The 14,015-nt window shown below is 41.6% G+C and overlaps 1 protein-coding gene across 2 annotated transcripts in view; it reads right to left on the bottom strand.

Moving 5' to 3' along the window:
* Positions 1-7,105: 7,105 nt before the first annotated feature.
* Positions 7,106-14,015, bottom strand: part of LONRF1 (LON peptidase N-terminal domain and ring finger 1) — a 33,583-nt gene continuing 26,673 nt past the window's right edge. For both annotated transcript variants that reach the window (XM_054498336.2, XM_054498334.2), the window contains exons 11-12: positions 10,920-11,072; positions 7,106-8,450 (exon numbers count right to left, since the gene is read on the bottom strand). In XM_054498336.2, the coding sequence (XP_054354311.1) occupies positions 8,292-8,450; positions 10,920-11,072 (312 nt within the window). In that variant the 3' untranslated portion in view covers positions 7,106-8,291. The remainder of the gene's footprint in view (positions 8,451-10,919; positions 11,073-14,015) is intronic.

The following is a 14,015-nucleotide window of genomic DNA, read 5'->3' on the forward strand; positions in this document are numbered from 1 at the left end:
GGAATAATGAATAGTAATATTATGCCTAATTCCTCAGTGGGTGTACACCCACCTGTGATATTGTTCCTAATGTCCAGGGAGGGAGAGAGCATGATATTCCGTTCAATATCGCAGTAGGTGTACACCCACCCGCTGATATTGATCCGAATATAATCTCCAGGGGGTGGAGTATGACGTTCCTCCCCATATAGCAGTGGGTGTACATCCACCCGGTGATATTACTGTTAATATTCACGGAAGAAGAGAATGCTATCACTCCCAGTATCGCAGGAAGTGTACACACCTTCTGTGACATTGTTCCTAATATCCGAAGGGGAGACGGTGATATTACTCCCAATATCGCAGGCTGTGTACACCCACCCTCTGATATTATTCCTAGTAGCCAGAAGGGAGAGGACGATATGACTCCCCATACAGCAGGAGGTGTACACCCATCCTGGGATATTATTCCTAATATCCATGGAGAGGAGAGGCTGATATTACTCCCAATATCGCAGGGGGTGGACATCCAGTCTGTGATATTGTTCTTAATATTTATAAAGGCGGAGAGGTTGCTATTACTCCCAATATCACAGAAAGTGTACAAACCCATGTGATATTGTTCCTACTATCCAGAAGAAGAGAAGATGATATCACCCCCCCATATCGCAGGAGGTGTACACTCACCCTGTGAATATTTTTTCTAATGTGCAGGGCGGGAGAGGATAATATTCGTCTTCATAGCGCAGGGTGTGTACGGCCCCCCTGTGATATGGTCCTTAATATTCCAAGGCGGAGAGGATGATCTTACTGCCAATACCGCAGAAAGTGTACACCACCCCAGTGATATGGTTCCCATGATCCAGGAGAGAAGAGGATGATGTGACTTTCAATTTCGCATGGGGTGGACACGCCCCCAGTGATATTGTTAATAATTTCAACGTGGGAGAGGATGATACTACACCCTATGCCGCTGGGGGTAGAAAGAATCCTGTGATATTGTTCTTAATATCCAGGGGGAAGAGGATGCTATTACTGCAAATAGTGCAGAGGATGCACACCCGTCTGTGATATAGTTGGTAATTTCCAGAGGTGGAGAAGATGTTACTGACAATAACATCAACACGCTGTGTGACCACCGCGGACCGTAATATCCAGGGGGGGAGAGAGCGGTGATATTACTCCCCGCATCGCGGGGGGCGTCCTCGCCCCCCTGCGACGTGGATCGTAACATCCAGGGGGGGAGAGGGGGGTGATATTACTCCCCCATTTTTCCTAGGATCCTTTCTCTACTGCCACCCTTGGTTCACACCCTGGAACATTGTTTTCCATATTCTAGCAAGATGCCACTACTAAAGTCACAGGGGATATACACCCTGCTATATTATTCGTAATATTGTAGGGGAATGTTAATCTTGTCGTCACAGGACTCTACACACTGTGATGTTATTCCCAATATCCTAGCGGGTCATTAATAATAATGTCACAATGTGTGTACACCTTGTGATGTTATTCTTGTTCTCCTAAGCGGAGGTTAGTTTTATTGTCACATGGGGTATGTTCCCTTTTATAGTATTCATAACATCCTAGAGGGATGTCACTGCTCATGTCACAGGGTTTGTACACCTTGTCAAATTACTCGTATTATCCTTATAAGGTGTCACTCCTCATATCAGAGAGGTGTGATTCTAGGGAATTCTAGGGGATTCTAGAGGTCGTATTCTAGGGAAATATTACTTTTCATGTCACGGAGGGTGTACACCGTGTGAAATTTTTCATTATAATTTTGTGGGATGTTACCCCTGATGTCACACGGGGTGTACACAGAGTGATGTTACGTGCAATATTCTATAGAAATGTTACTCGAAATTCACAGGTCCTGTACACCCTTTCATATTCTTCGTAATAATCTAGGAAAACATGACTGCTAATGTCACAGGGCGTGTAGACCCTGTCAGAAAATTCGTAATATCCTAGCGGGAGTTCACTACCAATTTCACAATGCGTGTACACCCTTTGATATTATTCGTATTTCCTGAAGAGATGTTACTACTGATGTCCCAATGCAGGTACATTCTCTGATACTATTCGCTATATTCTCGGGGGATGTTACTTCTAATGTCACACGGGGTGTACTCCCTGTGTTCTATTTTGTAATATCCTGGGGCAATTTTGCTTTTAATGACACAGGGGGTGTACACATTGTGATATTATTCGTGATATTCTAGAAAGATGTTACTCCTAATGTCACAGGGGTGTACACCCTTTGATAGTATTCATAATTTCCCAGGGGTCTATACTCCTATTGGCACAGAGGATAACACCCTGTGACATTATTCATAATATTCTACCGAGATGATACTCCTAATGTCACAGGGCATGTACACCCTGTGGTATTATTCTTACTATTGTAGGGGAATGTTACTGTTAATGTCACAGGTGTGCTCCTTCTGTGATATTATTGAAAATATGCTAGCAGGATATTACGACTAATGTCACAATGCCTGTACACCTTGTGATATTATTAGTAATATTCAGGGGGGATGTTACTCCTAACGTTACAGGGGTGTACACTGTGTGATATTGTTCCCAATATTGTAGGGGGATGTTATTCCTAGTGTCACAGGGGGTGTACACCCTTCGATGTTATTTGTAATCTTATAGAGAGATATTACTTTAAATATCACAGTGGGTGTACACACATGGGGTACACCCACTGGGATATTATTTGTAATATCTTCGAGAGATATCACTCCTAATATCACAGTGGGTGTACCCCATGTGTGTACACCCTGTGATATTATTTGTAATATCCATGGTAAACATTACTTCTAGTAACCCACAGAGGGTACACCCTGTGACAGTTTTCATAAAATCATAGGAAGATATTGCTGCTAATAACACAGTGGGTGTACACCATGTGTGTACACTCTGTGACATGAGATAGCTTATAGCCTAGGGAGATATTTCTTCTAATATCAAAGTGAGTTGACACCCTGTGATATCATTCGTAATATCCTAGAAAGATGTTGCTGCTAATATCACAGAGTATGTGCCCCCAGTGACATTATTCGTAATATCCCAGGGAGATGTTACTCCTAATGTCACAGGGGGTGTTCACACTGTGACAATATTCGTAATATCCTAAATGGATGTTACTGCTAATGTCACCACACGTGTACATCCTCTGTATTTGTTCGTTATATCCTCAGGCGAGGTTACTCCTACTGTCACACGGGGTGTACTCCCTGTGATATTATTCCTAATATCCTAGGTGGATGTTACTCCTCGTGTCACAGGGGCTGTGCGTTTTGTGATATTATTCACGATATCCTAGAAAGATGTTACTCCTCAGGTCACAGGGGATGTATACCCTGTGATATTATTCGTACTACCCTAGGGGACGTCACTCCAAATATCACAGAAGGTGTACACTCTGTGATATTACTCGTAATGTGTCAGGGAAATGAACTCCTAACGTCACAGGGCATGTGCACCATGTGTGCACAGCCCCTGTGATGTTATTTGTAATGTTCTCGAGGGATGTTAATCCTAATATCCCATATGCTGTTAACCATGTGTGAGCATCTTTGTGGTATTCTTCCTAACATACTAGAAGGATGTAACTCCCAACATCACATGGGGTGTATGCCATGTGCGTACACATTCTGTGATATTATTCATAACATCGTAGGGAGATGCTACTCCTAATTTTACAAGGTGCGTACATTATGTGTGTACTCCCCTTCTGATGTTATTCGTAATATTCTAGGGAAATATTGCTGCTAATGTCACAGGGAGTGTACACCATGTGTATGCAACCCTGGTAATATTATTTCTAACAGCTTGGGGGGATGTTGCTCCTAATGTCACCTGGAGTGTACACCATGTGTGTACACCTTCTGTGATATTATTCAGAAATCACAGAAAAAGATTACGCCTAATGTAACAGGATGTGTACACCTTGTGCGTCAACCGCCCTTGATATTATTCGTAATATACTAGGGGGATGTGACTTTTCATGTCACAAAGGGTGTACAAAATGTCACAGGGTGGGTATGCCTTATGATATTATTCCCGATATCCAGAAGGATGTTACTTCTGAGGTCACAGGGGGTGGACACCCTTCGATAATACTTGTAGTTGTACAGGGAGATATTACTGTAAATCTCACAGTGGGTGTACACTCACTGTGATATTATTTGTAATATCTCAGAGATATTACAGACTTATAGCTCTCTCTGTTATATTAGAGAGTTGTATCTCTCTAAGACAGTACAAATAATACCACAGTGGCTGTACCTCATGTGTGTACACCCTGTGATATTATTTGTAATATCCATGGTAAACATGACATCTAATAGCACAGAGAGTGTACTCCCTTTGATATTTCTCATACTATCATAGGGAGATATTGCTTCTAATAGCACAAAGAGTGTACTCCCTTTGATATTTCTCATACTATCATAGGGAGATATTGCTTCTAATATCACAGTGGGTGTACATCATGCGTGTACATTCTGATATGATACCTTCTATCCTAGGGAGGTATCTCTCCGAATATCACAGTGCGTGTACACCTTGTGATATTATCCATAATGTCCTAGAAGGATGTTACTCCTAATATGACAGAGGGTGTACACCCAGTGGTATTCTTTGTAATATCCTAGGGAGATGCTACGCCTAATGTCACATGGGGTGTACACCTGTGATATTCTTCCTAATATTCTAGGGGGATGTTACTTTAAAAGTCACAGGGGGCATACACCCTGTGATGTTGTTCGTAATATCCTAAGATGTTACCCTTAATGTCACATGGGGTGTACACCCTGTGATATTACTCGGAATATCTTATGGGGATGCTACTCCTAATGTCACAGGCTGTGTACACCCTGTGATATTATTTGGAATATCCACAGAGACGTTATTTTTGATGCCACGACTGGGTCCACGCTTTGATATTTTTTGTCATATCTTAGGGAGATATTACTTCAAATATCACAGTGGTTGTACACCCACTGTGATGTTATTCGCAATACCCTAGGGATATATAACTTTTAATATCACAGCAGGTTTACACACTACTACACAGTGGAGCCAATAGGGGAGGGAACAGGTGGGAGCCCCACCCCCTACTGAGTTGGCAGGGCATGAGCCCCACACTCATGGGTGCCATTGCAGCCACCCAGCTATGGCTCCAGACCTGGGCATGCCTGTACTCCTGGAAGCCCCCCTGCCCCCACAGGCTCAGAAGTGCCTGCTCCTGCTTCTCCCCTCTCCTGACACCTGCTCCAATTCTGGAGCAAAGTTGAGGCTGAACCCAGGTGCTATCTCAACCTGGCTGGATGTGCGTGTGCTAGGGGTGGTGCTGACACACCAGTCCCACCACCTTGGCCCCCTTTGAATTTTGGGCACCAACAAGCAGGGGCGGGAGGCCGAGGGGGCACTGAGGGCAGTTTGGCACAAGCCTGCCGGTGCCTCTTGGTAGCAACAGCCTGGTTGCTGTGGATGGCATGTTGATGGTGGCAGGATGGAAAAGGGTGGGTCCTGGTGAAACCTCACCTTCAAGCCAGGGATGGCCTGAAGCCTGGGGCCTGAGCTGCCAGTTCCAGCTGGAGTCCACTGCTTGGAGTGAGAACATATGGTGCTTTTTCCCCCAGCCCACCCATGGCCGCCCATGGACCGATCAGCACACACTTCCCCTCCTGAGCCCATAAAAACCCTAGACTCAGTGAGACTCAAACAGACCCTCAGGACTACCAGCTGCAGAAAGGAGCTACCCACTGCGGGTCTCCTTGACTCTTCTGGATGACCTGCTTGTGGAAAACAGCTACCCACTTCGGGTCTCTTCTCTGCTGAGAACTGGACACTCTTTGGGATGAACTGCCTGTTGAAAAGAGCTACCCACTAAGGGTCTTCTCTCCACTGAAAGCTGGACACTCATCAGGACGACCTGCCTGCAGAAAGGAGCTACCCACTTTGGGTCTCCTGAGAGCTGTTCTATCACTCAGTGAAGCTCCTCTCTGCCTTGCTCACCCTCCAGTTGTCTGTGCACCTCATTCTTCCTGGATGCAGGGCAAGAACTCAGGACTTGCTAAATGGTGAAACTGAAAGAACTATAACACAAACAGGGCTGAAACACGTACCCCCCTTACCCCCCACTCACCACATTGTGGGTGACAAGAAGAGCTGCAGCTATCTGGGGAGTCCAGACCCAAGGGGTGCCTAAGCCAGCGCTGTGACACCCTCTTTGGAGCTCTGTCGTTCCTGGCATCTCCAAGCTTCTGGGTGCCACAGTGTTCCCCTTGTCCAGATGTGGGTGCCTGCAGTGGAAGCCACATGTGGTGCATCTGGTCCAGCTGCAACCTCACATGAAGTTGCCCACCCCAACACAGCAGCTGGTGTGCCTGGTTGTGTGCAGTGTCTGGACCCTGCATGCACTTGCCCACACACCCCTCGCTGCTCTGTGCCTGGTTCGCTCTTGGCAGGTGGGGGATCTGGGCTGGTAGCAAAAGCCAAGCACAGCCTGCCAGGCTGAGTGGCCAGAACAAGCCCAGTGGGCATGAGCATTACTCAGGCAGAAGGCGCCACTAGCCACAGATGTTTCTGGCTGGCAAAGTGCCACCCCAAGGATCCTGTGACAGGAAGATCACTTGAGCCCAGGAGTTTGAGGCTGCAGCAAGTTATGATTGTGCTACTGCATTCCAGCCTTGGCAAGAGAGCAAGATCCTGTCTCTAAAAAAAAAATAAAAATAAAAAAAAAGATGAGTGACTGACATTTGCAAAATCCTAGCTGAGGAATTGGGAGCAGAAACAGTCCAGTCTATGTAACCAAGAGAAGTCTCAAATGGTGAGGCATCAAAGAAAAGAATTTTAGCCTTACCCTAAAGGGACACGGATTTTTAAAAGGTTGAAAAATAGTGCTTTAGGGATGGTTCTGAGGCCTAAACCCTCAATAAATTGCTTTTTTTTTCTCAAAAAATAAAAATGGCCAAAGTTTTTGGAAACCATAGCATATATCTAATGCCACCAAACCATAAGCAAAACTCATCTGTTCTTTAACATACGCAGTTTGGTTCCTCTACTGACTTTGTTTTATAACACTGACCTACAATTTAAGAAAAAGTATTAGGAATTTAGCTTTTATTCAAAATTAAATAAGCAAAAGCAAAAATTTTAAGAAACTTTTACAAATTACTTACATAAAAGAAAGTTAATAAGGACAGTCACAAATTTGCAACAAATAATTACAAAAGTTTCTAGGGCAGCATGAATATAAACCATGTCGCAGCATGGTGATCTAACTGTGATATGAATAAGGCATAACTAACATTTGCACCGAGACCAGAATTAAAAACAAAAACAAACTTTAAAAGCTTAGTTCTATATTAAACTTCTTCTCTTTTCCCAGATCCTTAATGGGTTTATACTATGCATTTTTTTAAAACAAACACATCATGTCAAACTATAAATTACATAAATGGGCAGTTAATGTGAAAAGCCCCCTAAAATGTACAAACTAACTGGTACTGAACTGAGTTCTCCCTTTACCTTTATGTACAATTAAATGTAAACCATATTTTCACAGTTTTGAGTGTTTTATGAATAGATGCACAGTACCATGTCAGGTTTACAATTGTTCCTGAAAACTGGCTCTAGGTTCTGCATCCAATGCCTGTCGGCCACTGTGATGCAAGTATTTACATAAATAAGAAACTGTGTCATAGTCAATGGTCAAGACAGTTCAGCAAGAGCAGTATTTCCAACAAAGAATGATCCTCAACACGATATTTTACATACTTGTGCAAATATAAGCATTAGGACAGATATATCTGAGGCAAATTCAATTTGCAAAAACTTGTATCGCTACTCTTGTAAACTTGGGCAATAAATGACCCTCAGCAAGTTCTGCTCTCTATGGCTTTTTCTTTTTTGTTTTAAAATTTTAAAGCCAGAGAAAATGCACACACACTACCCAACCCCCACAAGCACGCACGCACGCACACACCCACACACCCTCTCTCACAGACATACAGAGTTCTTATTTCATTTTAGAGTATGGTACATAGTGCAACTTCACAATGTAGAGGTTCAACACACATTCAGTGCGTGTTTTTCTGTGCAAGTTCTTAGTGGTCTAAATCCTAGTTGAAGGTATTCATTTGCAGAACCACATGATTCAGGAGGTTGAAGGAAAAAGAAAAGTTTCATTAAATTTCTGAAACCAGCACTAGATGTGCAAAGGCAGCAGACAATCTGGCCATCAATGCAGCCAGATTAGGGTAACTTTAAAGGGAGATCCAAACAGTTAGTTACTTAGATTGGTCTCTAGAAAAATAGGTCAGTATATGCTGTATCTTGGTCAACCGTTCTTTCAAAGACTTCATTGACAAAACCGACAGCTGGTATCGTGGATCTACAGGGAGAACTGCAAGAAGCCACCAACACCATGCAGGTCCATTAGGGGCTGCCTAAAAACAATGGACAGTTTATAGCATTAATAAAACAAGGATTTATGTAATAACAGTAGCAAACCACCAAAAAACTACTATTTATTGAGCACTTGTACTATGTGCCAGGTGCTATCTCCAATGTCCTTAACAATTATGCAAAGTATAAAATGGGGGAAACTGAAGCTCAGCAATGTAATGCAAATTGTCCAAGATCTCTCGGCTCATATGTGGCAGAGCCGAGATTCAAATCCAGACCGGACTCTCCACAGTCAACACGCGCTCTTTCCTCCTATTACACTAGCAAGGCTTCTTGACCTCAGGCTACCGACACTTTGAGCCAGATAGTTCTTTGTTGCGTGTGGCTGTCCTACGCACTAGAGCACACTCAGCAGCATCTCTGATCTCTGTCCACCAGGTACCAGCAGCACCTTCCCGCCCAGCTGTGGCAGCCAGAAATGTCTCCAGGCAATGACAAATATCCTCTGGGGGCAACATGACCCTAGTTCACAGCCACTTTCTTGAGCTATATATTTAAAGCATTAAGAAATGTTAATTGAGATTTAAAATTTCCTCAAAGTATTATGGAACCCTTGGGAAGACAGAAGAAAAAGGCCCCAGCTTCCAATTTTGTTCAAAAAAGAAACATATCTCCAGTGAAAAGGTCCTGGTAATGCTGTGAGGGCTGACTATTGGCTACTGAAAAAACTAGAAATTTCCATAAAAGGACTTGTAAGCCACCTTCACTGAACCTTCAGTTGCTATTTATCGGACTTAAAATATAAAGCTTCAGAATGACAAAAGGAGCTATGACATCAGTGCTGATCTCATAGGCCCCTCTAGAATCAGATTCGGTTTCTATATTTGTGTATTGTCTGCTGTCAGCTAAGCATTGCTACCTCCTCATCTGCATTCCACAGACATTACAAACTGTCTCCTAGAATCCCCTCTGCCATAGGGTTCCAGGTTAGAGTTGGCCGATGAAAGGCACTTTTGTTGGGTGTGGAAGCTGTAAGAGAAGCCATTATCCTCTGAAGATTGTTGCAAAGTGTGGGCAGGAACTTTCCAGAGAGCTCCTGGAAACCCTTTTCTCCACTGCTGTAGACTGAGATAGTGGTGCGGACTCGCTGGGATTCCTAAGAATTACAGCCACTTCCCCACTAGTTCTTCAGAAGCACGCTGTTGGCTGTTCCTGATGCAGGATCTCTGGTGGCAGATTCCCTGACTTCTGTAGGTGACATCCCTGACCTTTACTCCCACAGCTCTCCCAACTACTATATAAAGTCTACATCCTACATCAAACCCTTCATTCTGGGAATATGAAGGGTGGTTGCTTTTGCTTTCCTGCCCAAATCCTAACTCACACAACATTGCTAACAGAAAGCAGTGACAGAGGACAGGACAATAAAAGGCAAGGGTGGTGAAGGTGATGGGAAAGTTACGTTGAATTTTTCTATAAGCTGTTTTGTTATTTAAAATTTCTTATTCAATATTGTTCTTATCAAAGCCCATTTCTATGATGTTTAATCAGATTCAGGTAATCAGTTAAAACAAATAGATGCAACTGATAATACGCTAAACAAAATGAATACTAAATGTGGAGGTGGCCTAATGTTGGTGTTTCAAGTTCAGGTGAAGGATTCAATTGGGATTCAGACAAATGTAGACCAACCCTTGAAAACGGGAATGAGGCAGTGTGCATTACAATGAGATCTATTATCTCTCCATCTTCACATATTTACTGACAGCCATTCCTTTGTAAACCTATCACCTTCTGATCAAAAACATTTAATTCAATTCAAAATGCTTATGCCTAAAACGTAGTGCTTTAGTGAGTCTATGACCAGATTTTCCAGGAGCCAGACCCTTCTTTTATGCCTCCTGCAGTTCTGCTTGCACAGAAAAGTGCCAGATAAACATTCATTAGACTAAGCTTAAGTGTAAACCCTAAGTACCAGCAAGACTAAAAGAATAATAGTTTCATGAGAAGTGAGGTATTAAACATGAAGAGACAAAAATGAATTGAAGTGGTTGGGTCAAATGTTGGGAGATACAAAGAAAGGTGAGAAAAGATGTTTTAAATGTATAGAAAATGGCAAGTCTCTCAGCTGTCAAAGAATAACAGCAACAGGCGATGGGCTCGAAGGCATGGTTAGTTGTCTCACAGTCACAGTTTCTAGATAGTAACATCCCATTTTTAATTCCTTACCCCCTCCTAAAAATCCTCTTAAGGACTTGCTCCCTCTCTGGCACTCTCTCGTACAGGCATCTCAGCTGACATGTATTTCCAGCCTCTACCTGTACAGAATGTAGTGGAGACCACTGCTCTAGAGAACTCATGATTGCAAAGATGAGGTGGGGCTGGTGCCGGGGAGGGGGCAGTCAAACAAAAAGTAGTGCAGAAAGGACAATGAAAAAAACAAATGTAGAAGTGTGCAAATTTGGGTTTACAAAAAAGTGACTTTTGGAAGAACAGAAAAGCCACCATACCTGAAGGTTTTCCTCCCTCTCGGGCATTGATCCAAAGTGCTGAAGAATTTGGCTTCGAAATCTGTCTCTTAAATTCTGAAACCAGCTGCAGGCTTGAGAGTAAACCAAATCATGAAGCTCTCTGAGATTCTTAATCTCATCTTCATTCTCAACCTAGAAATACAATAGTCAGTAAGACTTCTGTGTCTCATCCCCCGCCCATATGCCATATGCCAACCAACACAAATGGAAAAAGGAATCAGAAGAACAGGGCGATACCTGTTTCAGTGCTGACCTCCCAGAGAGTATTATTCCTATGCTATAATACATATTTCTGTCTCATATAGGGCTGACCAGACTAAAGAAAGACAGCAAGGCCTGACCTATGCCTAACCTTGCTGACTTAGCAGCGCAATATTGCAGAACCCTACAACAGCCCCCAAGTGGGAGGAGTAAGATTGAGAGTGAGTTCTGGTTCAGAGGTCTACACTAATTTGGAATTCCATTTGTCTTTATGGATCAATGGCTTTTGAAAGCAGTGGAACAAAAAAGTGGATGATAGTTGCTACAAAAAAAGAAAAGTAGTTAGGGTGTAGATGACATGACAGAAAGTAGTAACAGGAGGAGTCCAGGCACATTACATCTTTTACTAAGGAACTGGGTCAAAACACAAAAACAAACAAAAAGCTACAACAAATAAGTTAGCATATAAAGCCAGTATGACAGAGAGTCAATTACACAATGATGAGCTTCTGCTGGAAAGGCCCAAGGCTATGGCTACCTCTGGAACCCCTCAGTGTATTCTTTAGACTACTGGGTCACCAAACTGCAAATGTAAAATTAATCGCATCAGGCTTCCAGCCTGAGATAGAAGAGTAGTCTCAGAGAACACAGGTGGGAAGATCTAAGTTTAACTCATCCATCTTATATTGATTTCTTTAATGCACACTTACATCCCACTTGCTACGTGCCAGGTCGTGCTCTGTCTCATATGCACAAACTCATCTGAAAAAATACCAGGCCTGACTCAGCCTTTCATACTTCAAGGATGACTCATTTAAAAACAACAAAGGGACTCCGAAAACATTTCGAAATATAAAAATAAGACTACAGCACACCAGAGACAAAAAAGCAAACTTTTTACTTTTGAAAGAGTTGAAATGAAAACTAAAGTTTAAAGAGCATCTGCTTTTTGCATAACAATGTGAATGTACTTAATGCCACTGAAGTGTGCACTCAAAGATGGTTAAAATGGTAAATTTTATGTATATTTTACCACAATAAAAATAAACTTTTAAAAAAGGTAGAGGAGCCACACAATTGAAGAATTTTGGTCTTGAAATGACTATACAAGATTCAGGCCCTTGCTAACATACATTGATAGGAGCAAGAAACAAACTTATGCCTTGTTAAATCTTTTTTTTTTTTTTTTTTTTAAAGCATCTGCTTTGCACCCTCACAAAATTCAAGAAAACAAATGACAGGCTCTGGTAAACAAGGAATGATAACAATTATAAGAGTCTGTGATGAAAAACAGAGCTGGCCAAAAAGCAGGCAGAGATGCTTTTAAAGTCTCTGCCTGCTTTTTGGCCAGCTCCATTTTAAAAGCAAGCTTTTAAAGTCAAGGAACTTTATTGTGATAATTTTAACAGAACTTAAAATTTCATTAGAAGTCACAGAAAACAGAATTATTATAAGAGGAAAATTTGCTATATAAAACAAATTTGAGAAGGTTTTCCAGAATGGACAAGAAAATCATTATATAGATGAAGACATTATGATGAGGAAAAATTACTAGACATTCCGAGGACCAAAGAGCACTCGTTTATAAATATCAAATCTGTAATACTTTTAGAATGTGATTCTATTGCCTACATGTTTATAAGTATTAATACATATAGTCATGTAATTCAGCCATATACTCAAGTGATTTTGTCATCAAATCCAATACGTGAAGACATAAATTTACATAAAACTGAAATACGGTTATTAACTTTACAAAGAAGAACCTTTAGCAAGTGATTCCATTAACCAAGTATGCCTAAGGCACAGATTATATCAATCAACTCAAAATTTCAACTCACACAATACTTTCGGCCAACTGCACAAGACAAAGTACCCCCATAGCATTTTTATAATAAGATAGGACTGCCAACGTCAGACTAATCAGGTTTATCAACAGAGAGCCAAATGGCATAATGATAAAGCTCACAGTCTGAGTCAGAGAGTTTGCTTTAATCATTTTTGTTACATTATCTATAGGATCTCAGGCAAATTAATTAACACCTCTGAATTGTACTTTCCTCATCTACTATTTCATAGAGTTGTGAAAATTCTATGAGTTAATGTTTGTGAAAATACCTAATGCCAATATCCAATAAATGTTGACGAAATGAAGGGCCTAAACAGATCAATGAACAAGTGAAGGGATAAGATCTATGTTTTTATAATGCCTTTCCAAAAGAAATTGCCTTCAATTTGGTATTTATAGCATCATAAGTCACTTTTCCGGTTCCTAAACTAACTGCAGTACGTAAACTGGGTATTGCAAACATCAAAAGGGCCACATTAACCCTATTCTAGAAAGACATCACAAAAACCCTACCCTGGTAAGATATCAACAACATGTACACTGACAGTGCTTTCTACGTCTGCCCCAGGGTCTTCACACAGCATTCAACTCTATTTTATCATTAAGGTTATCTTAAGGCACAAGAACAATCTTAATATATAAAACAATTCTTATAAGATTTGATGTGTTTACATTTACATCAAATTTCAATCTACTAATTCCATCAGCTTCAACTACTAATACATTCAATAAAACAGGGCAGAAATGTAAACCTTTCAAAACTTACATGGGTTGGAAGTTCAACCTACTCAACCACTATTGTTAAGTACCTATCATGTGTATACACACATGCACATGTGTACATATACACATACATTCTAGGCACTGGGCTGGTTGTTAAGCCTGTAGAAATAAAGAGAGTCTATGTTCTAGTCTTCCAAGTTCTCTTAGAATGTGCAACAATTTCAGAGCAAGATACGAAAAAGATAACTTGGAGCACATTCTCATAACCTTGGTAAGGCTCTCTGATAAGAACTGGTTCATGC

The sequence above is a fragment of the Pongo pygmaeus genome, chromosome 7 (assembly GCF_028885625.2).
Source record: "Pongo pygmaeus isolate AG05252 chromosome 7, NHGRI_mPonPyg2-v2.0_pri, whole genome shotgun sequence".
Classification (NCBI taxonomy): domain Eukaryota; kingdom Metazoa; phylum Chordata; class Mammalia; order Primates; family Hominidae; genus Pongo; species Pongo pygmaeus.